The following is a 26,241-nucleotide window of genomic DNA, read 5'->3' as shown; positions in this document are numbered from 1 at the left end:
GCAGGCAGAAGCTCTTCTCTCCGTGCGGTCCTCCGCCGAGGAGCGCAGCTACATGGCGCTCGCGTTCAAAACGCCCGCGCGCGTCCTGATTGGCGGGCTGACACATGGCAGGCCTCGCTGATCTTCCTTTTTCTCCTTCAAATAGTTGAATTCGGAACCGGGCAAACCTCGCCAAGGGGCGTCGGGCTAAGAGGAAGGGGACCGGGACCCAAACCTGACCGCAGCGACAACGGACCCGCGCGCGGGGCGTGCCGAGCCAGCCGCTCTAGGTGACCGCTGCAGCCAGGGGGCGGGCGGTGCGCACGCGTCCCGAGGCGCCGGCTGTCACCGCGAGGGGTGGCGAGCGCGGCGAGCGGCCGGGGCGGGAGGCGTGCGCTGGGCGGGAGGCAGCGGGACCCCGGATGCGGCCCGCCGGCCCCGCGCGCGCCTCCCTCTGGGCGCCTCTGGGAAGCTTTCCCGCGCGACTGGGGACGCGGGGACGCGCCAGGGGGGGGCGGAGATGGGCGGGAGGGAAAGGGGGGCGGAGATGGGCCGGGGGCGGTGCGTGGGTCGCGGGGTGCTTCCGAACAGAATGGGCTGGGGGCGGCGCTTCTCACCTCTCGTGGCACACGGAGGCGACCGCTGGGCGAGTGCGGCGGCTGGAGCATGGGGTACAGGTTCCTGGTGACTGTGCGGATTCGGGAACGCGCAGATCGCCCACCCCGAGTGAAGGCTTTCGTGGTGCAGTTCCCGCGATCTTCGCGACACGGGTCAGCAAGCCGCGCACTGGCTGTCGTGGCTCTGGTTTTGATGCTAAGGAGGAGCCAGCGCAGAGGGCGGCCGCTGCATGCTGGACCAGGTAAGAAAGGCCCTCCAGAGCCCGGCTCACAGGCGCTGTGGTTCCGCGTGCTTTCGTGCATCTGACCCACGAGGTAGAAAGAGGACGCGTCCGGGTGCAGACAGGAGGGGGGAGGGGAGGGTCGCTTTTCCACTTTCGGGTGAGTTCCTCGGAGGTGGCGCACTCTCTTTACCACATGGTGAATCTGAAGGCCCCCCCACCCCGCTTCACACAGTCTTCCTCAATCCTGCGAAAAGTTTAGGATTCTCGAATTTCTAAACCTGCCGCCTTAGAATGAGTGACTCCTACGGTTCTCCGTTATGCTTTAGTAAGGTGCGGTCGTGTGTATACACACACACACACACACACACACACACACACACTACTATAGGTAAAGTGGTTTTCTAGAACTCATAATTTCACCCTGGGGGCGGAGCGGAGGGGGGGAATACCTGCTAACGGTCTTGTTTTCTAAGCGTTTGCCTATTTAGCCCCCATCCACCAGGCTGGCTCACTCGGGGCCTGCGAAAGGGGCAGCGTGAACAAAGATTGACTTCCTAAAATAAGAAGACTTCGCGTTACGATTTTAAATATAATCAGTAGGTGCTAGAGAAGCAAACACTCAATTCTTCAAGATTCCTCAGCCAGTATGGACAGTTGCAGTCCATAGAGTTGGAAACTTTTTACTGGCTGGCCTAAGTCACTGAAACATCTTTGGATAGTGCTTTCAGGATCCTCAGGTGTAGAACTTGAACGTGCCGTCCAGGGGGAGTCAGAAGTAGTCAGATTTTAAACATCTCAGACCACATTTAGCATGGGTTTTACTTGAGGCCTACTGCTTGAAAAATAGAATCTGACACGTTTTATCCTCGCATCGGGTGATCTGGAAAACTGAAAGAAAAAAAACTGTGTAGATACTGCATGCAAAAATCTTAGAGCACACTGGGTCCCAAAAGTGAAGCTCCCACCGCCTGGGGAAAGCTTTTTATTGTAGTACCAATTGCCTTTTAGGCATGGATATGTAAAACTATTAACACTACCCAGGAGGGCTAGGGCAGCTGGAGCCCTGGCCTGGACCAAAAAGAAAAAGAAAAAACGTAAAGGAAAGCTGTTAAGTTTTGTTTGTTTGGTTTTTGTTGTGGTGGTTTCTTTTTCAAGAACGTGTTTCTCCGTACAGCCCTGGGTGTCCTAGAACTTGCCCTGTAGACCAGGCTGGCCTCCAACTCACTAAGACAGCTTCCTGGGTGCTGATACTAAAGGGGCGCGAAATTTCATTCTTCCAAAAGTTAGTAGAGAGCATTGGTAAAGGTTTCTGTGACTTATTGCTAGATTTGATTTTAGTTCATTTCAAAACATTCGCAGGATCCAAGTCACCTTCCTTAATGGTGGGTTTTTGGTTTGTGTTGGTTTTTTTTTCTGTACAGCAGCAAATGTCTACCCCTTGTGATGTGTGGGTTTGAATATAGTTGTTAGTGCTATGCCCTATTAAAAAGCTATTTTATGATTCTATATATTTCTCCCTACATAATTATTTTATATTAATTAATTTGGTGCCTTTGGGAATTTGTGGTAAGGAAGTAGAAATTTTTAGCATTTGTAAATGTTATAATTGTATGTTTTCAGGAATATAAAACACAATGCTGTAGCCATTTAGAGTTAAAGAAGGGACTGTAGTTCTTTTCCTAACATGCACAAAATCCTGGGTTCCATCCCCGAGAGGCAGAAGTAGGTGGCTGTGGTGGTGCTTTTCTGTAATTCCAGCTCTGGAGAGCGGAATGATCCTGATTCTTTGGGGAACCAAGCAGTAATAGAGACAGGAGAACCCAGGACTTAAGGTTTTCTTTTATGGCATTCATAATTCAAGGCAATCCTGGGATATTTGAAGCAAAATCAAGCACAGAATTGTAATGTCCATTTATAATATTAGTTTTTACTTTTATTTATTTATTTATGTTTGGATTTTTGAGACGGGATTTCTCTGTGGCTTTGGAGCCTGTCCTGGAACTAGCTCTGTAGACCAGGCTGGTCTCGAACTCACAGAGATCCCCTGTGTCTGCCCCCTGAGTGCTGGGATTAAAGGTGTACGTCAGCTGTAGTGCAGACTGTAAAGTATAAGAATAGATTTGTTGAAAGGAAGCGTTCACTGTTGCAAGTCAAAACCAGTTTTGAGGAATTAATGTGGGAAATTATCTAAAAGGCCCAATTACCAGCAAATATTTGATAGTAGAACTTATAGCACGCAGAGAATGTACCCCAAAATAAGGCCAATTTCCCAACTTTCCATTTGAAACTAAGCGTGTAATAGAAATATTTGAGGTGTTAATTACCAGGGTTTTTATAACTATGCACCTCATGTCTACATATCCCACCACAGTGGTATTGACTTAGGAATATACTTGGTGCTCATCACGTGGAATCACTCAGGCCCTTGGGGTGCAAATGTTTAAACGTTCCTTATACAAATTATTGACTATTGGTGCAAAGATGTCAATATTCTAACATTTTGAAAGTTTCTGTAGACGTGTTCATTGGATTTTTTTTATTCCTATGACTGAAAATGTGTTTAATAAAATTCTGTGAGGGAGTGGTGATACAATTCAGTAGTAGTCTGCAGAAGGCCCTGGGCCAGTTTCCAGTGCACACAATACACGGTACTCTCTGCTAAGCTCTGCCTTTCCTGAGTATTCCTGGCTATTTAGGAACTCTCTCCTCCTTCTCCTCCTCCTCCTCCTCCTCCTCCTCTTCCTCCTCCTCCTCCTCCTCCTCCTCTTCCTCCTCCTCCTCCTCAACCTTCAGAGCCTTGCAGCTGACTGAAGCCAGTATTTCAGTACGGACGTGATCCCATTGGTGCTGTGTTCTACACACAATACCAACCACCCTTTTCTTTTTATATTTTGAGTTTTAAGGCATCATTGCCATCCTAGAAGCAGGATAACCTACCTCTGCCTGTGTCTCTAGCAGTACTCTAGTCTACAGTTCTGCCACTCACACCGACTCAATTCTAGAATCACTGAGCATTTTGAAGCGTGATTTCACTCCGTCTCTCTTGTTCCTTCACACTACAGTACTTTGGGCCCCTCAAACTGAAACCCCGTTTCTGTGATTCAGTGTTTCTGTATTCTGGTTTGTATAAATGATGAGTATTATTTCATCTTCAAACTATAAAAATTATAGTATTAAGTATGAATTTTCCCTAACTTCAGATCTTCACATAGCTCATCTCTAATATGACCTTTTACAAGCACATTGCAGGTAAGAAAAACAATTTTTTAGGCGTGGTCTCATGTATTTAGCCCAAGAAGGTTGTAAAATAAACATCTGAACACCTCTGGGTGCTTGGATTACTAGCAGTCGGCCACCCCACCTTGTTTATACAGTCTGGGGACCAAACCTAGGACTCCCTGAGAGCTAGCCAAATCCTCTATGAACTGACCTGCATCCTCAGCCAACTTTATAGCACAGAGTGAGAATTTTACAAGAGCTTACTTACACTTGAACCTAGCTACTCTCAGGAAAGAGAATACTTGATGAAGATCAGTACAGGAAGAAAGAAAGTTGCCTAAAATTATAACAATATGGTATTAAAGTATAACCTGGAATGAGATCATTATTAAGTTGGGATAATTATTAGGTTTTTCCCACTTTTCCCCTAGGTAGCCCTGACTAACCTGGAACTCTATGTAGACCAGATTGAGCTCCAACCACAGAGATCTGCTTGCCTCTGCCTCCTAAGTGCTGCAATTAAAGGTGCGTACCACCAAGTTTGTTTGATTTTAATAGCCTCCCTTTGTAGTCCAGATTGACCTGAAATTTCCCTGTTCTCCTCCCTCAGCCACTGGAAGACTGCAGGTGTGTGTGTGTGTGTGTGTGTGTGTGTGTGTGTGTGTGTGTGTGTATGTGTAGTGTGCCCACCGTGGCTGACATATTGACATACTTTTTTGTAAAAAATTTAATATATTTTATACAATGTAAAATAGTTGCCTACAGGTATGCAATTATTTTTGTTTGGGTTTGGTTTTTGTTTGGGTTTTCTTTTGTTTTTGAGATAGGGTCTCACTAGCCTTGACTGGCCTGAACTCCGTGGGTAAACCAGACTGGCTTTGAATTCAGAGACCAGCCTGTGTCTACCAAGAGCTAGAAGTAAGAACTGTGCCGTCTTGCTCCTCACCCCACTCCACCCCACAACAGGCAATTTTAAAAATGAGACTTGGCATAGTAAACAATTTCCTCAGACAGGGAGGGACTGGGGACATTCACTTTTGAGTTTTATAAATTCATCTGCTATCACATATAGTCAACAGATTTCACTGCCAAAGCCTCCAGCACCGTATTACACTTGGGGGTTGAACGAAGACTGTTAAATGAGTCAAGAACTGAGTTGTGAGTCTCTCGCCTCTATGAAGGTGGCTTTGAAGTTTGAGACTGCTAGCAAGGGCTGTGACTTCAGGCTTTAACTCTGCAGCGCTAGTTCCCCACACTTCAGGAAAGGATGCTACTGCTGCCCTCACCCATCTCTGAGGCTCTTGGATGTTGGGTCTCATTTCAGCCTTGTCACCCTCCCTGCTATCCTTCCTCTTTGCTTACTCCCCCCCCCTCACCTCACCTGCTAAATTCATACTCAGGCATTTGAGTGACCTCAAGCTGGGAATCCCTGGTTGGCAGTGCTAATGTCTTAGAGGTTTTTCCAGGCGTCCTGTCCTGAGACCCCCCATGAGCACCAGTGAGTAGCTGAGCTCCACACAGCTCCAGCCCTACCTCCTCTCTCTCTCTCTCTCTCTCTCTCTCTCTCTCTCTCTCTCTCTCTCTCTCTCTCTTTCTCTCTCTCTCTTTCTCTCTCTCTGTTTCTCCCACCCTTTCCCCCAATCTGGAGAAATGGTGATTTAGCAGGTGGCCAAAACAAGACCTGCTACCCAGGCACTCCTTCTTCTGTTTTAGTCCCCTCTTGACCACTTCCCTCCCCAGAGACACGGCCTCAGGTAAGATTTAATCAGATAAAGGTAACTGTAGGTCTTGTGGGAAGGGGAGCAAGGGGAGCGGCGCTGCGCGCAGCAAGGAGTGGTATCAGGCAGACTCAGACTTCTCTAGATTCAGACACGATAGGACATCTCTAAGTCACTAACTCAGCTGTTATTGAAGGGTTGATGGTGGGCAAGAGTAAATCAGTTTTATTTGGGTGAACACACAGGGTCAAAGCACTCCCAATCCACCCCCCCCACCAGCCCCTCAGGCCACGTGGGGTCCAGGCCTCTCTGCTTTGAGATCGGAAGTGCAGCCACACCTTCAAGAGGCCAGCACTAATTTTCCAGTGCTGACTCGGCCTTCTCTTTGTTGTGCAATAGCCTTCAATTAGAATGTGCCCTTGAAATTACTAATCAGAAAGGAACCTCACCCACTTCAGGGATGGCAAACAAAATATAGTCCAAGAAGACCTGTGAATAAACCTCCTACAAAATATCCCCCAACTTCAGGCCTCAACAAATCCTCCACGTGGTAATTCATGCTATGGGCTGTGTAAATAGCAAGCCCGGGTGGACTTAAAATTGTTGGTGCTACCAAATACCAATGTCATCTTTTTATTTTAAGAAAGATTAAAAGACACCCTTCTTTTCAGCTCATGCTTGTTTCATGAGCCCCAGAACAGGCACTGAATTTCTTTCAGCAAAACCATGGTCAGGAGAAAACGTGAAAAAGTGGGAAGAATTAAGATACAAATCTTGCTAGAAGATTTGAAGTCCCACAAAGTCACAATCCCTCTAGAGTTTGGTTTTTGTTAGGAATTCTATATTGACCTTGTTTATGAAAATGAAAACCCATTATCACAAAAGACTTTTTAACTCAGTGTTGTCCCTCGGAGTCAAATCACCACCTCCTAAAGTACTCAGACAGAAATCAGGGAGGGGGGGGTTGGGGAGGGAACTCTGGATACACGGGGTCCAGGTTCCACCCCCTGAGAAACCACACTCCCAATCCCCAAGAGAAATTGTGTCCAAGGAAAAGCTACTTTGTAGTAGTTTAGAATTGTCTGAATAAAGTTAGCTAATCTCTTATGCACATTGAAACTAGTAACACTGCGCAGAGTTCTCTCCATGTGTTTGCTTTCTTAATGGAAGCAGGCGAGAAACCAGAAATCGGAGGAGTGCAGCGCATAGCTCGGCAGAGCCAGCGGCAGCACCTCGGCCTGAGAGCTGTTCCGGTGGCTTTCTCATTAGCTCTCAATTTCTACCCCAGCAGAGTTCTGACAGATCCCTGGAGTCTGCTCTGTCCTCAAGGGGCCTCTGGGCATGATTTGCAAATGTCAATATTGCTCATTTCAGATCTTATTTTTGCTTGTTTTTAAACTTAGCAAAGCCACTTAAAGTTTAAAGTTAAGTAAACTCTGGACTCCAGGTAGGAGAGGAACTGAATAATCAAAGAAGAAATTGTTTCACAAAATGAAAAAGAGACCTTTCCGTGTTAGAATTTGCAGGGGGGAATCTCAGGGCCACCAGATTTGTATAATCAAGGGTTCTATTAGGGAGGAGGACATAACAGGATATTTTTAAGGCTCACAGTGTCAGACTGAAAGTTGCATATACGAAAGCCACAATTCTAGGTATACTTCACTTTTTTTTGTACCAGGTGAATAAATCTCTTCATATGCATATAAATAAGGGTTTTTTATTTTATTATCGAAACCAGACTTGGAGTAAATAGAACCTAAAATGCTGTTTTAAAAGGAAGGAAGACAAAGGGGTTTCACTGATTTAAATAATTTATTTAGAATCAAAATTTAAAGCAAAATGTTACCATAACAGAATGAAGCTGACCAACAAAATGTCGGACCTTTGTGTGTCTGTAAAAGCCCAGTAATGGGAAGAGGGGGGAAGAGGTGGATGATGGGGTAGGGGGTAGGGTGGGTAGATTCCTTGAGCATCCATTCAGAATGGAATCAGTTTCTCTGGGCCTTACCAGGGGTCTCCTGTTACATGTGTACATTAATACAAAGTCTGTGTTTTACTTTCCCTTCTGAGCACCACCACTTTTTTTGCTCTATTTCTGTTCAGTTGCCAGATCGTCTGACTAAGCATTTGTGCGATTCTTGCTTCCAATTTAAAGAAACAGCAGCCATCTGACTCCCTTTGGTTGAAAATCCTCTCCCACAGGAAGAAAAGTAGCATCTTTGTTTGAGATGAGTAAGCGCCCCTGTAAAGTGAGATACTTTGAACTTTACACGCCAAGTAGCTGCAGCAAAATGTTTTGTATGGAATACCACATTTCTCAGAAAGAAGCTTATCCAGTCATTCTTCTAAAGTTAGATTTTTCTCTCAGAAGTGATTATGAGGAGCTCAGTGGAGAAATTTGATCCGCATTATCTCAGTTGTCTTACTGCTCCTGCGTTTTTGATGTTTTACTTTCTCTTGTGTTGTTTAAAGATTAAGGCTCAAATAAGTATCACAACCTGTCAACCGTCACTGGTTAGTGACTGTTTACTGCTTTTGGTTGCCTCTGGAATTAAGAGCACACACACACAACTTCATTTTTATTTTTTTCTAGCTAATACTATTATGTGAGCTGTTTTGAGGGGTTATTTGGCTGTTTGGTGAGGCAGGATCTCTCTCACACTGTAACCCAGGCTGGCCTGGAATTCAGAGCCATCCTCTTGCCTCAACCTTCTCAGTGCTGGGACCACAGGTGTGCACCTCATGCTTTGGGGTTCTATACATTTTTGACCCCCTTAAGTCAGTATGAGGATATATGTCCCAGTAAATATTTACTGATTCAATGGAAAGCTACAAAACAGAAGACAATATGATAGTAACTAAAGTTCTTGAATTCCCCAAGCCATTGCATCTCATAAATTTAAACTGAAACCTCTCATAAATATAAATCACTTGTTCTTGCATTGATTTAGAAGCAGCAAATGAGAACCTTTGTACTAATGCAGGAGCAGTTTGAAGCAGAAGAAAGCTCATTGTTGGTATTCACGGGGCCTGCATCGGGTGCTGTTTGCATGGCTTCCTAGCTGGTGTGGCTTCAGAAGGGAGCTTTAGGAATTTCTCGGCTTCCACTTTCTCATCTGGAAGTCCGGGGGTGGGGAGAGCAGCTTATAGTATTTATGCAATGAGAAAAAGAAGGAAGTAGAGCATGTCAAGACTCACTGAGAACATCCAAATAAGGCATGGATATCAGTCAAGTCAAACATCCGTGTGCAATCAATGTAAACTTACCTTCTTTTAAATCTACACCGCACAGAAGCTCTGTAGGAAAGCCTGTAGGGTGTAATGCCACTTGCTATCAGGATAAAACCTATAATTTCCTATAGTAGAAAATCAGTGTAATCATTGAAACTAAAAGTATTGTTATTAGCTTGTTTTTAATCTCAAAAAAAAAAAAAGGTTAATGGCCTGGAATAGGGGTTTCTACAGAGAGCACTTTACTGAAGTTTACTCAAGACAGTTTTTAATATCGTTGTGTGTGTATGTGTGGTATGTGTGTGTGGTGGGATATGTGTACAGAAATATTAAAGTCATCTTTAAGCCCTTCAAGATGTCTGAAATGTAGAATTCAATGTTTTGAGTCATTTGTAATAACAATTTAAAGGAATTATTCAGAATTTGGGATTCCAGACACACAAAATGCACAACATACCATTCTTCCCATTGTCAGAGGGCAAAGATTTGTTTGATTGTTTGTTTGTTTGTTTGTTTATCAGGGAAAATCTATAAGGGATTTTTTTAAAAGAAGGTAGAATATGAAAGTTTGTCAAAGGTGAATTTTGCATTCCACTGTTTTGCCTAGTTTTCCCTAGGCCAGCCTAGAATACAAGGTGAGACTGTCTCAAATTTCTGCTTGAAATACACGCAAAGAGAAAGTGGTAGGTGGCAGCGCCGAGGAAACATTGGGCACAGGGATCCGCCCTAGAGTCACTTCCCATGACTTAGTGGCTAAGTTTTTCTCTGGAAGTTCTTTAGTTGGAACACAGGTCCATCTATTACCACAGTGCTGTTTTTAGAGAGTTAGTCCCCAAAAGGAGAATTAACCATAACTATTAGGAGGTTATTTGTTGAACTTTTTAACATGTACAGGAAGGCGCAGTTACGAATCAGGGAAAAGCAGACTTTGATTTTGATGGCCTCTATGGACAACATGAGAGAACATGTATGTGTTCTAAACTCATCTTTTTTTATTGAGAATCCTCTGTATTCCTGGATTTTCACAGATCTAATAGTCCCCACAATGACCTTTATTAGGTGAATTTTATTTTCTTTCAGACTTCAGGAAGCTTACATAATTTACGTAAACCTGGGGAGAAAGAAACAAAGAGAACAAAAAAATTACATAATTTATTTAAACTAAGCCCAGTTTGCTTGGTGCAAACCTATAATCCCAGCAGTTAGAAGCAGGGCCCACCTGAGGATTCCCGGAGCTGGTGAGTAAGGGGTCAGTTCTCTGCATTCTCTCCTGGTGGGTTTGTCCTGCGACCCAGTCCCTCGTTTGTTTGCCTTCCGCCGTTATTTGAAGGATCTGATTATCATTCTCACCACACACGTGTCCAAGGCAAAGTAGCTGTGGCCATGGAAAGAATATGGGGAGAGAAAATCATTCAAGATCTACAGAAAATAGTGCCAGTCCTGTAGTTCCAGTCCTCAGAAGGCGGAAGCAGGCAGATCCAGAGTTCCAGAGCAGCTTTCTACTGTTGCTGCTGCTGTTTGGTTTTTCTTTGTTTTGTTAATAAAGTCTATAGACACTATTTATTAACCGGGTAGCTAGGACTGTCATATATATCTATATAACTGGTAAGTTATAGAGCAAAAGAATGGTTCCTTAAAAGGCAGGTTTGTTATACTTGTCAAGTGTCTTATTTCCAGGGCCATGGGTAGGAGTAGAGTGCTTACCCAGAGTGTGGGCAACTCATGACTTGACCTCCAGTACCACAAAAAGGTGGGCAGTGGGGAGTCATGTCCCTGAAACATTGCAGTATTGTAGCAGGATTAGAGCTACTTAAACACATCTGACGGATAGTGTGGAAATTGTAACTTTCGTTGCCATGGTAGAGCTGTTGATATATATATATATATATATATATATATATATATATATAAAGAGAGAGAGAGAGTCTTCGTGCTATACCTTTGGGGAAATTTGGAACATTCTCATAAGCAGGAGTGAAATATCTTAAATGGTACAGGATCTTCAAGGTAAAGACTTAAAAGCAAGGAAGGGAATTTTTTTTTCAGCATTGTTATTTCTGTGTGGCACAATTTCTTGTTTTCTTCATGAAGTTCATATCTCTCTCTCTCTCTCTCTCTCTCTCTCTCTCTCTCTCTCTCTCTCTCTCTCTGTTATTTTAGCTGTGTTTAAAGGCACATACCACAACCACCAAGCCCTGGTTTTTCTACATACGTGAGCTACAAGCATTCAAAATGAACATGGAAAAACATCATCTAGGATGGCCGTGACTACTAAGTGACTTCTGGAGGGACCTAGGGACCCAGTTTCTGACACTGTATTTTTACTGACAAATATCCCACAAGCTAGTACTTCTTACCCATAGATATCCTGCTGCATTGATTCAGGCTTTGCCGTTTATCTGAGTACTTGGTTCTCAGAGAAAAAAAAAATTGCTGAGTTGCACACCACAAACGCGCTGCACCTTAGTCAACAGGAAGACATCTGTCTGGGAGACAGAAGGGGCCTCTTGCTCAGAGCACGGAGCCTGGGGGTTGGAACTGTGCTTGCTATAGAAGCACTCTTGGCTTGTTTCATTCTATTTTGTGAAGGAAGGATAATACTTTTTTTATTCCATAAGAGAGCAGTCTTGTTAGAAATGATGTATGTAACACTGAGTAATAAATGATGACCATTATGATTTTCTTGACCACTTTGAATGGATTTCTTATTGTCTCTATTTCTGTGTCTCTTAATTATATGCCTGTCTACTTGTCCCATTATATATGCATATAAGCATGTATGTATATCATGCAGTACACATATACATGCATGTCCACATACATGCAATTGCTTTTTTATCTATTTTCCCTATAATAAGCAGTTTCTCAACAATCAGAATGCATTTACATTAAAATAGTTTAGTTAGAGAGTAGTTATTTCCTTGGGCTGCAAAGTTAGCCTATGCCACATAAAATCTACTCTTTAAGATATTTTAATGGTAAAATTTTTATTTTTAATCACACTTGTTTTGTACACATTTTAAAAACTCTGCCTATAACAGGTAATGCACTTCTAACTTCTCCTGAAGATGGTTTTGGTATTACTTGATTGTATTCCCAGATTCCAAATCCAGTTAGCAGCTTGGAAACTGAAGCTGAAATTTTGTGACTTGCCTACAATTATGCATCATGTCTTCAAAAGATGGCATCCTTGCTGTGGTCCTGCTTGAGCAGGAAGAGAACGTTTATAATAATTTTAAATGAACAGGTGGAGTCCCAAAAATGTTTAATTTGTCACAACTAATAATTCCCAAGAATTAACAGTCCTGTTTGAGAATCTGATCTGCTCAGGGGCTAGCCTTTCTCCATGTGAAATATTACATCACTTGTCATATTTATCAATTGAGAAAGTTTTTCCTTGTATAAAAAATTAACTAAAATTTGACAAGATCACAATAAAAAGGCATTGCAATTGGACTATTAGATTCTATTAGATTATTAAATGATAACCATTATGATTTTCTTGGCCTCTTTGAATGGATTTCTTATTGTCTATTTCTCTGTCTCTTCTAATTATATGCCTGGCTATAATAAATAATGAGTATTCTCATTATTTATGCATGTAAGCAGATTTTACATGTACTCATAGGCATATGCCTATATACAGGCATATATGATTGTGATCTTGTCTGCTCTGTTACTTTGAACAAGGGACACGTGCTTCCAGTTGCAGTGCCTTCACCTGGGGAAAATGGCAGCTATGTCTCAAGAGGCTGCTGCTTTGACTCCAACAAGAAATATGTTTCTCAGTGAGTAATGTCACTCTCTCAGTGAGTAGTGTCACTAAATTGTAAGGGCTAGGTGGTGTCACATCTGAGTGAGAGATAACAGTATTTCAGATGAGAAAGAAACTTTGATCTGAGTATACAGCCACAACCCCCAACCAGTTGCATTCAGTTCTGCCCTTATTGCATACCGGCCGCCTTCTGGGTCTCTGACGAAGGGCTAGACTGTAAATGGTGAGAAAGGACTACAGAGCCTTCTACAAAGCCACAGAGGAGTCATTCATGCTGGGTCCAGACCTCCCTTGCACTGATGGCTGCTTCATACCCAGATTCCTGTTCATAACCCTCACCCATTGTTCAGTATGTAATTCTAATAAACTCATTGGCCCCCCACAGTGAGCTTGGTGGCATCTCATGGTTTGTCACTCGGTCCTAGGAGGAGAGGGTGAGTTATGTCTCCTCAAGAAGAGAAATTTTAGCCACACCTCACAACTGCCCCTCCTCTCTCACTTCAGTTTCCCTTTGAGCCCAGGTGCTTTAGTCTTTTCTGGTTCCCTGTACCTGTTTCACCTGCGTCCCTGGGCTTGACCAATCCCAGCAAAACTGGAAAGGCGTGCGGTCCGTCCATCCCACCGGCTCCTGCTTTCCATCTGACTTCTTCACAGCTCTCTTTGCAGACTTCTCTTCCAGAAGTTTGTTCCTATTTTGTTTTCCCTGCTGCCCAATATATCTCAGTGATGTTTTCCTGCACGTCTGCACCTTTACACCTCTACCTGGAGTAACCTCCTTCTCCATCTGAATACACAGGAAAGTCCAGGTTTGAACCTATGAGGTCTAACTGCAGAGCCCATTCCTTTAATCTACTCCCTACTTATCTACTCTTAACCAGGAGACTGGATTTTATATTTTACTCCATGTGGAATGTTGGCATCAGGTCCAAGCTGAGATGGATGAATAAATTTTGAGTGTCATAGTTTTGTTTTAAATTTAAAAAGGGTTTGTACCACCATTATTTATTATTTATAGTAGCAGGACCCATACACAGATTCCATCATCTTGGATGACCTCCACTGCAAATGCCTGCACTGGTGTATACTTACTTAAAACGCATTGTTGATATTTTCTTTTTTGTTATATTTTTATTATTTAAAATTTTTAATTTAAATATGTACTGATCATATTCTGCCCCTCCCACAAGTCCTTCCAGATCCTCTTCCCCTCACTACTTACCAAATTTTAAGTTCTTTATTTTAAAAAAAATACAGCTGGGTGGTGGTGGTGCTCACCTTTAATCCCCACACTCAGGAGGCAGATCTCTGTGACTTCAAGGCCAGCCTGGTCTACAGAAGTTCCAGGACATCTAGAGCTGTTACTCAGAGAAATCCTGTCTTAAAAAACAAGAAAAACAAAACACCACCCCCAAAAAAGTAACCAAGTAAAACCATGCACATGCATGCACACACACACACACACACACACACACACACACACACACACACCAAACAAACAAAAACTATGGAATCCATTATATCTTGGTTAACTATTCCTGAACATGAGAGCTACCTAAGAGTGGTTGATATACCTAGAGTGTCATTACATTGTAAAAACTGATTTTCCCTCTCCAAGAAGGTATAAATGACAATTCAGTTGTTAACCTTTATCCTGGTGACTAGGTTTTCATTTATTCATTCATTTTTAAAATAAAACAAAATAAAATATAATCAAGATAAAAACACATAGAAGTTGGACAAGATAAACCAGCAGAAAGAGCCCAAGAGAAGGCATAAGAATCAGAGACCCACTCATTCACACACTCAAGAATTTCATAAAAAACACTCAGCAGGAAGCCATGATATGAGCACAGACCTGTGCAGATCTGTGTAGAGCTCATGCATGCTACCCAAGTCCATGTGCATACGTATGAGCGTTGATCCTGTGGGTTTAGAGGGCCCTGTTTTCTTGGTGTCCTCCATCCCCTCCTACACTCATCTGCCTCCTTTTCTGCAGGATTCCCTGGGCTCTGAGGGGACGGACTTGTGAGTGTTCCCGGTCTCTCACTCTGCCCTGTGTTTGGCTGTGGGTCTCTGTTTTTGTTCCCATCTGCTACAGGGGGAAGCTTCTCATGGTGACTGAACACGGTCTTGAAATGCTCAAAGCAACCCTCTGCTCTTTAGTTGCTGTTTAACTTCCTTGTATTAAATGCAGGAGTAAAAGAAAGGGTCTTCGTGTTTTCGGTGATGTTTTTTTATCCTCTGTTATACCTAATATTCATTAAAAATGAATAACGTATTAGTGTCGTGCAGTCGGATTGCTGCAGTTCTTAGCGTTTATAAGCATATCAAGTCATTTAAGTGCACAACAGCCCCATAAAATAGGCATCAATTATGAGCAAGAAGATTGTCCTCCAGGGACTCTATTTCCTCACTTTTGTATTTGCGTACAGAATCCTTCTCTGGCTGTTGTTTAAAAGAATTCACAATTTTAAGAGCTAGCACCCAATACCATAACATCAGAACGGTTTCTGAGACCCCTCGCCAAGAGGCGGGTTTCACAGGGCGCTTGGGTCAGAGACCCCGGGCAGGCAAGAAACTGCAAAATTAGTTGTTTGAGCTAGGATTGCTGGCATTTCAGAGCGGCGAGAACGTAGCTCTTTCTTCTGAAGAAACGAGGCCATAATCTTTGCCTATGAAGTGAATACCTTAAGTTTCAGTTTGGCGGTGAAAAATACCCGCCTTCATTTTTTTTTCTAAAAACCGAGTATTGCACTGGGGAGGAAGGAAACGGGAGAGATTTCACGCTGGTGGAGAATGGACTAGCTCACCAGCTCAGGAGCCCCACGTGCTCCTCTTTTGCGCGCCCGGAAGAAGCTTAGCGTCAAGGGGTGTCTGGGCATGGGGGTGGGGTGGTCAGCGCGGGCAGCAGGTGCCCCCACCCCATCCTCTAGCACTGCTGCAGCCTCCAGCTCTCTGCAGAAACCCGACTCTTTTGGCAGGAGTACAGAATACCGTCCCCTCCACACCCGGGGCGGGAGGGGGCGGCGGCGATGGGGGTGCGGGGGGGGAGGGTCGGCGATGGTTTCAGAGATGTTCTATTCGGGGGTGTTCAGGGCGAATTGCGCTTCCTATAGCAGACTGCGGAGCCACGTCAGGCACTGGGAGATGCTCGTCCCCCACCAACCTTAGAGGAAGGAAGGAGGGCCCGGCTGGTCACGCGAAGGCGGGCTAGGCACTGAATCTCCGAGAGAGGCGATCAAGAGGGGAGCGATTTGGAGCCGCAATGGAACTCTGGGCAGACTGGCTGGCTAGGGCGGCGGCCCAGGGCCGCGAGCACGAGGTTCTGGCTCTGCTGGAAGCAGGGGCTGGGCCCAACGTTCCGAACAGTTTCGGTCGCACCCCGATTCAGGTAGGCACCGGGTGTCTCATCTGCAGTGGGATGGTAACTTTCGTACGAGAAAAGCCAACATCTCTGGGGAGTTTTCTGGGTGACCCTAACTGCAATGGCCGTTCAGTTAACATTTAGAGTACATCCCCTAATATTTTTCTGCCCTCCGCCCTCTTTAAACTAACTTAGTACAGTGTACCATTTGGGCATCAAGTTTTCAAATTCTCGTAACTGAGAATTATTATTTGTTCTCATCCATCGTCAGTAGATTATTTCTGGTTTTGCTTTCATCAATTTACTAAGCTTCAACCTAGGAGGGAATTCTTTTACCGGCTAGTAATATCCATCCATAACCATTCTTTCTAATTCTCACAAAGAGAATTCCATGAAACAAATAAACACTCTTAAAAGCCTGTGCTTAGCAAAGTAAAGGAAAGTAGCACCAGTTGCAGCTATGCAATACAGAATACATTTTACACACTTTAAACCACATAATAGAAATAAAAGTGTTTGGAACCTTGAGATCTTTTACAAGTGAGGCTAGACAATATGGGTGGTTGTACAAAATAGGTGTGAGCCTTTTTAAAAATCTGTCTATGGTTTATAGTTTAACATCTGAAGCATTACCAGCATCTGGAGAGTTTGCCTTTGGAGTCCTAAGATATGTAAAAAAAAAAAAAAAAAGACTTTATTTACGGAATACAGAAAAGTTGAAAAAAAAAGTCAGGTCGATAGTTTTGACAGCCATTTAATAAGAGGAAAAGAGTAAATCATTTTGGTTCAGAACCTTAACCAACTTGTTGTTTGAGACAGAAATCCTTAGTTTCTAAAAAGAAAAAAGAAAATAAGCCGGGTCTGGTGGCCAATGCCCTTAATTTCAGCACTCAGGAGGCAGAGGCTGGTTTACAGATCGAGTTCCAGGACAGCCAGGAGACTACACAGAGAAATCCTGTCTCAAACAAACAAAACAAAACAGAAAAAGAAAAAACCCAAAAGAGAGAGGGGGGGAAGAAAAGAAAAGAAAGGAAAAGAAAAGAAAAAAACCAGGGGACACAGTTCAAGGTACTTTCTTCAAAGGGTGTAGGCACTCTCCACATGTTCACTTATTTTCGCATTTTTCAACCTTTTTTCGTGCCATAAAAGATGTGAGCAATCTTTAAACCCAAATTTATAAGCAATTATTGAGGACTTTAGCATACACATAAAGCACACAGTATTTTTTTTCTCTCTCTTCTTTCTGTAGTTCGCTCGCAGCTTTCTTGGAAACTAAATTAGTTCCACTTTCTTCAGGGGAAGATGCAACAATACTAATAACAACTAATTATGCTATCTTAATCTAGAAAAACTGAGTGATTCATGTTTAAAAACTCACAGACTCTGGGGGGCTATGTCTCCTGCCTTCCTTCTCTTTGGCTCCCAGCAGCAGCCGGACCTGCCACGTGGTGGTTCTGAAGTTGCAAAATTATCTGTGGCCATCAAAATCCAGCCCCTCTAACAAATGTTAGTGCCGGTTACAGACACACACACACACACACACACACACACACACACACACACATCAATGGTGAATCTAAAAGGATGACCTGCTTTCCAGGAGATGTGAGAGCACAGAGCAGAAAAACTGATCAGGGAGCCAAAAATCCTTGAAGATTCACTCTTCAAGCTTATTTCGGTGGCGAACTTCTTGGATAGCCAGGTTTTTGTTTGTTTGTTTGGTTGGTTTGGGTTTGTTTTTTTTTTTTTGTTTTGGTTTGGTTTTTTTTTTTGTTTGTTTGGCATGCAAGACTGTTAAGACTGTTGCTAATATGATTCTCAGAAAGAGTCTTGAGGCTAGTAAAACTTTCACCGGAAAAGAGGAGGTGGCAGCTGGAGCACCCGCTTGTAGAGGGGGCAGCACAGGTGGGTACACAGAAGTAGGGGTGTGAGGAGAAGGGAGCTGCGCCTGACTTTGTAGCACTAGGAATAAGACTTGCTCCCAAGGCTGGTTGCCCATGCTCAGTTTATGATTGTTACTAGACACACAGTAAGCAAATGCAACAGCACATCAGCCTGGCACCGTCCTCCTGTAGTCCGAGTGCAAACTCTAAACCTGTGGCCAAGTTTATTCTAGTGGGAGCAAGTTTCTTTATTCTTTACCCTAAATAAAATTTGAATTGTAAGTTCTCTGCAAAAAAAAAAAAAATAGTGTTTGGGGGCTTTCTCCTTTGCTCTAAAGCAATTTCTGTCTAGTTTATTTTCCAGGTAACTTTACAGCGCTTTAAATCTTTTACTGCTCTGATTTATTTATTTAGTTGAGAGAGGGGGTCTGTGTGGCGGACAGAGGACAACTTGTAGGAAGTGGTTTTCTCTTTCTACCCTGTGAGTCTGGAAAATGGAAGGTCAGGCTTGACAGAAAAGCGTTTTACCCGCTGAGCCATCCTGCTCACCCTAAAGGGCTTTTAAAAGTTGCCTTTGTAGGTAAAACAACGTGGGGAAAGTCTTATGTGATAGCTAATACAATATGACTTTCATTCATGCATTGAAATTGAAAACAGGTGACTGGAAATTAACATTCCTATTGGGGTTGTTAGCATGACTTCCAGCCTCAGAACTAAGCTTACAGTTTAGCAGCCCAACTACTACTGCTTAGGCTTATATCTAGCTGGGTTCTTTATTATTTTGTTTGTGTATAGGTGTTTTGCCTGAATGTATATCTGCACCACATGTATGCTTGATGCTCACTTGAGGCCTGAAGAAGGTGTGGGATCCCCCCAGAATGTACACATCACACAATACTCATTTGCTTTTCTGGTGATTGTGGATTCCATTTCAAAATTCCTCTCTGGTGGACCGAGGGAGCTAAAGGTCAGAGCTCTTGCTTGGTGTGCACACCAAGGATTAATGGTGTGTGCCACCTAGTTTAGGATTGGTTTTATTTCCAAGACAGTTTAGGAATCAAGAGCAGGCCTGTAATCATGGTTTCTTGGGAAGGGGCTTGTACCAGGACTGATGGTCCAAAGCTAGGCTTTCAGAGCTTAAACTTGAGAAGTGTTTTTTGTTTTATTACTATTCTAACAAATCCTGTTTTTTCTTTTATTGGAAATAGGTTTTCCCCTCATACACCATATCCTAATTACAGTTTCCCTCCCAGTTCTTCCCCACCTTCTTTCCTTTAGTTTGTAAAAAAGAAAAAAAAAACAGGCAGCTCAGAGACTGGCTTCCAACTTGATATGTAGGTGAAAGTTCTGACTCCCTTCCTGTACCCCCTGAGTGCTGAGAATACAGGTATGCAGGATTTATGTGGTGTTGGAGTTTGAGCCAACACTTCACATATAAGGTCTTATAGTTGCCTTTATGGTCAACATGACAAACTGGAGTGATTTAAAAAGAAGATACCTTGGCCTGGCGATGGTGGCGCACGCCTTTGATCCCAGCACTCGGGAGGCAGAGGCAGGCAGATCTCTGGGAGTTCGAGGCCAGCCTGGTCTACAAGAGCTAGTTCCGGGATGGGCACCAAAGCTACAGAGAAACCCTGTCTTGAAAAGCCAAAAAAAAAAGCCGGGCGATGGTGGCGCATGCCCTTAATCCCAGCACTTGGGAGGCAGAGGCAGGCAGATCTCTGTGAGTTAGAGACCAGCCTGGTCTACAGAGCTAGTTCCAGGACAGGCTCCAAAGCCACAGAGAAACCCTGTCTCAAAAAACCAAAAAAAAAAAAAAAAAAGAAGAAGAAGAAGATACCTTAATTTAAAAAATGCTTCCGTGGGCCGAGCAGGGGCTGCAGGGGAGTGGGAGTGCAGATTGAAAAATGCAGACCACCAAGGCACTGCTCCTTACTCCAGTTCTGATCCGCTCCTGTACCAGGGGTCTAATCAGGCCTGTGTCTGCCTCCCTCTTGAGTAGACCAGAGGCCCCATCTAAACAGGTTAAACAGCCTTCCTGCAGCAGCTCCCCTCTCCAGGTGGCCAGACGGGAATTCCAGACCAGTGTTGTTTCCCGGGACATTGACACAACTGCCAAGTTGATTGGTGCTGGGGCTGCCACAGTTGGTGTGGCTGGATCCGGGGCTGGCATCGGAATTGGTAGCTTGATTATTGGCTATGCCAGGAACCCGTCTCTCAAGCAACAGCTCTTCTCCTATGCCATTCTGGGCTTTGCCCTGTCTGAGGCCATGGGGCTCTTCTGTTTGATGGTCGCCTTCCTCATCCTCTTCGCCATGTGAGGCTCCATGGGGTCACCCAGCCGTCCCTGTTGCTTCGACTCCATGCTGGTCCTGGTGCTGGAGTGTGCTGAGCTTTACCATTAAACAACGTTTCTCTAACCAAAAAATAAATAAAAAATAAAATAAAATAAATGCTTCCATCAGATTGGCCTGTGGGCAAGTTTGGGGGGTGCATTTTCTTGATTTCTGATGTGGGAGGATCCAGCCTAGTGTGGGCAGTGCCATACCTAGGGAGGTGGTCTGGGTTGCATAAAAAATCAAGCTGAGCAAGCCAGTGAGAGCATTCCTCCATGGTTTCTGCTTCAGTTCCTCCCTGAAGTTTTCTGGACAGGTTCCTATTTTGGCTTCCCTCAGTGATAAACTGTGATACCCTTTCTTCCCCAAGATACTTTTTAAAAAAATTTATTTTATAAAAATTGCTGTGTTACCATGGGTGTTGGATCCACTGGAACTGGAGTTACAGACAGTTGTGAACTGCCCTGTGGGTGCTGGGAATTGAACCCAGGTTCTCTGGAAGAGTAGTCAGTGCTCTTAACCTTTAAGCCATCTCTCCAGCCTTTACCAAGATACTTCCGGTCATGATCTTCATCAGGGCAATAGAAAGTGAACCAAAACACTAGGCAAACATTCCACCAATGGAGCCAGTTACACACGGTTAACAAGACTAAGACAAACACAGCATTGTCATTATGAAATTATAGGAGCTGGAAGTCTAAAATGAAGTCTATAAGTCAGAATCTGTTTTCTTTTTCCCCTAACTTTAGTGGCTATTAGCCCAGGACTCCTGCATCTTTTCTTTGACCTCTGCATCCCTGCTTCCATCTTCCCTTTGGCAGGATATTTGTGTTAACATTGAGCCTACTCTGGTAGTCCAGGATAGTGTATCTCAAGATCCTTAGTACAGCTATGTCTGCAAAATCTCTTCTCTCTATAACATGTTCACAGTATAGAGGATAAATAATGTATAATGGGAAGGGAATATTAATATTTTAGGGACATTTTAGACTTTCTGATTTTAGACTTCAAGGAATACAAGTATAACGTCCCAGGAAGAAAAGGTTAACAAATTTTGTGAGAATTCTGGTTGTCTTTTTTTTTTAAGGTTTATATATTTATTTTATGTTTATGAGCACTCTATTGACATTATGCCACAAGAGGGCATCAGATCCCACTACAGATGGTTGTGAGCATCTACATGGGTGCTGAGAATCGAATTCAAGGCCTCTGGAAGAGCACCCAGTGCTCTTAACCGCTGAGCCATCGCTCCAGCCCCTCTAGCTGTCTTTTATCAACCACTTCTAGCAATTACCATACAACCATAGATCGTCTTTTTTGTTTGTTTGTTTTTCGAGACAGGCTTTCTTTGTAGCTTTGGAACATGTCCTGGAACTAGCTAGCTCTTGTAGACCAGGCTGGCCTCCAAGTCACACAGATCATCCTGCCTCTGCCTCTGAATGCTGAGATTAAAGGCGTCTGACACCACCGCCCTGCTCAAAGGAAGAAAGTGATGTTCTACAAAGGTTTGAGCACCATGAAAGCATGGGAAATACCCTATTAACTTGTGTGTAGAAAAAATGGAATGGGTGGGAAGGGAGCAGCAAGTTGGTACAGGAAGTCCTTAAAGGGTAGAACGGCATGACTGGTTGTCAGCACAGGGTAGTTTAATTTAGTGATGAAGCTTCTTAAATAGGGCTTCTTTCTCGGTCCCTACCACACTCTAGCCTTGACCCCTCTACTCTTCTTTCTGACTCTTTCAGGTGATGATGATGGGCAACGCCCAAGTAGCCAAATTGCTGCTGCTCTACGGTGCGGAGCCGAACTGCCAGGATCCAGCCACCCTCTCCCGACCCGTGCACGATGCAGCGCGGGAGGGCTTCTTGGACACCCTGGTAGTACTGCACCAGGCGGGAGCGCGGCTGGATGTGCGTGATGCCTGGGGTCGCCTGCCGATAGACCTGGCCCGGGAACAGGGTCATTGCGATGTTGTGAGTTATCTGCTTGCAGCTCAGAACGACCCCCAAGGCAGCGGGCCAGCAAGCATAGCTTCTGCTCAAGCACCCCCAGGTGAGCTCAGCTGGTCCAAGAGTTTCAAATCTGAGCGTATCTGAAATTCGTTTACCGATGGAAAAGTTGAGCAGGGTCAGCTGGTTGCCTTCAGCTCACACAGCCAAGTTGTGGGACAACCTAAGAAGATGGAACCCAAATGAACCTGAGAACATGAACGCTGTCCCATAAATCCCAGCTGTACACACCCTCTTACCCCTAGTCAAGGCCTAGGTGGAAGTCAGGAGGGCCAGAGGTCTAGGGTTCGGTTCTGCACCGTGGAGCAGCAGCAGGACCTTGCTGCCACATACAGAGCCTCGGTTTTGCTGCTTCGCAAACTTGCTTGGTGGACTGATTCTACAGTTTCAAACCCCTAGGCCCTGTCGTCCTTCAGCCTGCAACTTTGTCAACCTTAGCCCTTCACCTTCTCAGTGGAAAAATTTTTAGCCCTCCCTTTTCCCCGCGAGGGCGTTGCAGTCTCCCCTTCTAAGGAAAAGAGACTCCTTTCTTTCCTGTCTTTTCAACCTTTCCATTTCATGCTGGGGACTCAGCTGGCAAGAGCGCACTGCTCTTCCTGAGGCAGAATACCCAGTGCAGAACCCACATCAGACAATTTACAACAGCCTGGAATTTCAGCTCCAGCAGATTCGATTCCTCTGGCCTCAGTGAGCAAGAACAACAAGCACGCGCGCGCGCACAAACACAGCACAAATTATTTAAAAGCTCTCTATTTCTTGGAGACATGGCTAAACCACAAATCAGTATAAGCCTCTTCTCCCTTTCAAAGCCTTCAGCAACCACAAAGGCTTTCTTTTTTTGTATCCCCACACACGAAACTTCATGTTTAAAGTCGTTTATTGTCTAAAAAGAAAAAAATTTAATTAAAATAAGATATATAAAGCAATACACCAAAATAACATAAATGTTTAGTGTAAACCATGACGTAGAAATTACTAGAATATATACTGGAGCAAGGGCGCGAAAGAGTCTCGCTCTGGCCCTCTGGAAGTGGAAGTGTTAACTGCCAACAGAGAATCCAAGTTGCCAGCCAGGAGAGGCTCCGTGCAGGCTGGTCCTTATTTGGTGGTTCCGTTCCGATCCCTCCGATCCCTCCCAGTGCAGACGTCTTCCAGGGGAGCTTGTGGGAGGAAACCTGTTTTCAATAGTAGGCTTGCAAACCGGAGCTCAGAAGTGTGGCCAGGAGAAAAAGTAATTAAAGAAGCTGCTCCAAGAACGCGGGAGCGAGGGTCGCAGGTGCAAAGGCTGCCAAGGAAGCAGTCGCAGAGGGAAGGGGAACTAGCTAGCAAAGGCTGGTCCGGTGGGAGCCGTGAAGACCTAAGAAGGGGGGTCCATTTTGTGATAAGAAATCATTAATAGGTTTGCGGGGGGGGGGGGGGCGGGAAGGGGAGGCAGATGGAAGCGGACACTGTGGGAATCCTCTGCCTTCCAGAACCCTGGGGGAGAGGCCGGGAGGCGACTCTTCCCGGCTGCCGCAGGCCGGGTAGGACTCGCCACCAGGTTTTTCTTCCGCTGCAGAAGAGACAGCTAGGCCCAGGACAACTTTCACGGCTTAGAAAGGGTGGGAAAAGCCGGGACTGGCGGGGGTCTGCGGCTGGGCTGGCGGGAGCGGCCGAGAGAGCCTAGCGGGGGCGGGGCGGAGGGGGGAGAGGGTTGCTGCATCAGCCGGGGGCACTGCCGAGGCGGGGCAGGACTGGAGCCTACAGAGCTGTTTTCTAAAACGCGTTTTCTCTCTTTTTGTCTCCGCAGACCACCCCTAAAGTCTGGCTAAGTTCCTCATCTCACTCGTCCAGTTCTCTTCCTTGGATCCACGTCTGGAAAAAAGAACGGCGCTTGGCTGGTCCCGATTCGCGTCTGTGATTCTAGCGTGTGAGAGGCTGGGCGCGAGCACTTAGAGGCCACCTTGCTTTACAAGGAAATAAAAGGAAATAATGCCTTTTAAATGTCATCTGTGTTTTTTTTAAACATAGAATTGCCTTCCATTGTCCCCAAATCCCGCTTCAGCTTCCATTTCTATATCATTTTACAAAAAGTATTTTGAAATAAGCTCCGTTTTTTGTGAGCAGTGCTCTGGCGCTCCACCCCACCCTACCTGGTTCTGTCAACGTAATAACAGCCATTTAACGAAATAAAGTTCAAAAGGGTTATTGACTCTTCTAAAATTTCCTACAAATTTGCAGACTCTTAACTAAAAATAGTTTTTATCTGCTCATTCCGTCAACATTTATTATTAGGGCACTGTGCTAGAGACTAAGGAATCCTCACATGAAACATCAAACTAGAAGTTTTAACAATTTCACTGAATCACAGACATTATCTCTGATACTTTGTTTCGTGTACCCTCTACCATAGACAAAACGCACGGATCTCAGAAACAAGATTTAGCAAACAAAAATCCTTGTCTTGAGGTGTGCTTAAGATGGTGGACGGGAATTCCAGGGAGCCTGGGTTTGCACACTTGGCCCTTGGTCATGACTGGACCACAGTTAGCTAAGTGGTTCGAGATTCTTTGCTTAGGTAATATAGCAGACCCCTTATCTCACGCCTCCCTTGCCGGCTGGCTGCGGAGGACTGCGGGAATCCTAGCTGAGCTGGGGTTCCCTGACAGTGACCTGGGGAGAGATTGCCAGCTAGCACCGCTCCAAACCCCAGAATGCAATGCGTCACCAGAGCAGGAATAGTGCTGCGCTGCTACCCAGGCTCATCAGATCATGGCTGCTACATTTTTTTTTTTATTTTGTCTGCATCACGTAATCCTGTTTTTAAAATGTACAATAAGGGTCAAGGTGTCACACATCTATACTCCCTATACTCCAGTCCTCTTGAATCCCGAGACTGGAGAAGTGTGCGTTCCAGGCCAACCTGGGCTACACAGTGAAACTCCCGAGATCTCACGAAGAGAGATCACAAATGACACCCTTGTTGTTGTGCAAAGGACTTCCTCATCTAGTCCCAACACATTTCTCCAACTGTAGGGCGCTCCCTCCCCACTTCTACCGTGGAGGTGGAGGTTCTCAGTCTTTTCCTTGCCAGCAACCACGGGCCGGGCAGAGCCAGAGTGAAAATCTGCCTCCCGCTGGCTGAGACACAGCTCTCACAACCCGGGAACAGCTCCGGAGCCAGCAGGGAAAGGGTAGCTTTAACTACCAGAGGGCTGGGGAGGGAGCGGCAACTCGCAGATGGCAGCTAAACTTCAGGACTCAGCAGAGGCTGTGTCTTGGGTAAAGCCACGCGAGAATGCGGAATTCTGGAGCTTTTCCTGCCATGATCTGTGGACCCTGGAGAGATCCCTCCACCTCCGCAGTGACCTCGAAGGGACCAGAAGGGACCAGGTACAGTGCAAATGCCAGTCGACGCCGGCCACTTCACTCCCTCCAGATCAGGCAAAGCCAACGAAGCAGGCAAGCTCAAGTAGAAGACAAATAAGTTCGTTTCAAAACGAACAGGTTACTATTTCCCCTTTGGAACTTTTCTCTGAATGATTTGTCTTACAGTACTTTAGAGATTCTGAATCTTTTTTTTTTTTGGAGGGGGGGCAGTTGAGACAGAGTTTATCTGTAGCTTTGGAGCCTGTCCTGGAATTAACTAGTGAAAGCAGATAGAAAGCTTTAGAAGCCAAGCCATCAGTGCTTACAGACCCTCAACCATAAAGAGAAAATGAGCTTCATGAAGTTACATGAGGAAATAAAGAGACTGACGGCGAGTGGAGTGTGTTCTGCTTAATGTGGGAAAGCATCTCCAGTGGGGAATTTGCAGGAAGGCCATGACTTCTGGGTGCCACCACAGGACCAGTGGAGGACACTCCAGGGCACTGCCGTCTGACTTTGACCCAGGATTGAGAAGCCATGG

At 44.8% G+C, this 26,241-nt stretch overlaps 1 protein-coding gene, 1 long non-coding RNA gene and 1 pseudogene across 3 annotated transcripts; all 3 read left to right on the top strand.

Annotated features, from left to right (window-relative positions):
* Positions 1-558: 558 nt before the first annotated feature.
* LOC142833469 (cyclin-dependent kinase inhibitor 2A-like) lies at positions 559-24,335 on the top strand. 2 transcript variants are annotated; one of them, XM_075944912.1, is made up of 3 exons: positions 15,843-16,154; positions 22,089-22,395; positions 24,142-24,335. In XM_075944912.1, exons 1-3 carry the CDS (start codon positions 16,029-16,031, stop codon positions 24,150-24,152), a joined length of 444 nt encoding a protein of 147 aa, XP_075801027.1. In that variant the 5' UTR covers positions 15,843-16,028; the 3' UTR covers positions 24,153-24,335. The 2 variants fall into 2 exon arrangements, with proteins under 2 accessions (XP_075801028.1, XP_075801027.1); XM_075944913.1 differs by lacking the exons at positions 15,843-16,154; positions 24,142-24,335 and adding an exon at positions 559-838 and having other exon boundaries at positions 22,089-22,389.
* Positions 4,481-11,675, top strand: LOC142833473 (uncharacterized). Its single transcript, XR_012907416.1, has 3 exons — positions 4,481-4,564; positions 10,069-10,226; positions 11,149-11,675. It is a non-coding gene; the product is annotated as an uncharacterized LOC142833473 (long non-coding RNA).
* Positions 19,873-20,463, top strand: LOC142833470 (ATP synthase F(0) complex subunit C1, mitochondrial pseudogene; annotated as a pseudogene).
* Positions 24,336-26,241: the final 1,906 nt, after the last annotated feature.

This window comes from Microtus pennsylvanicus, chromosome 13 (genome assembly GCF_037038515.1).
Source record: "Microtus pennsylvanicus isolate mMicPen1 chromosome 13, mMicPen1.hap1, whole genome shotgun sequence".
NCBI lineage: Eukaryota > Metazoa > Chordata > Mammalia > Rodentia > Cricetidae > Microtus > Microtus pennsylvanicus.
This window is presented reverse-complemented; position numbering and strand designations above follow the sequence as displayed.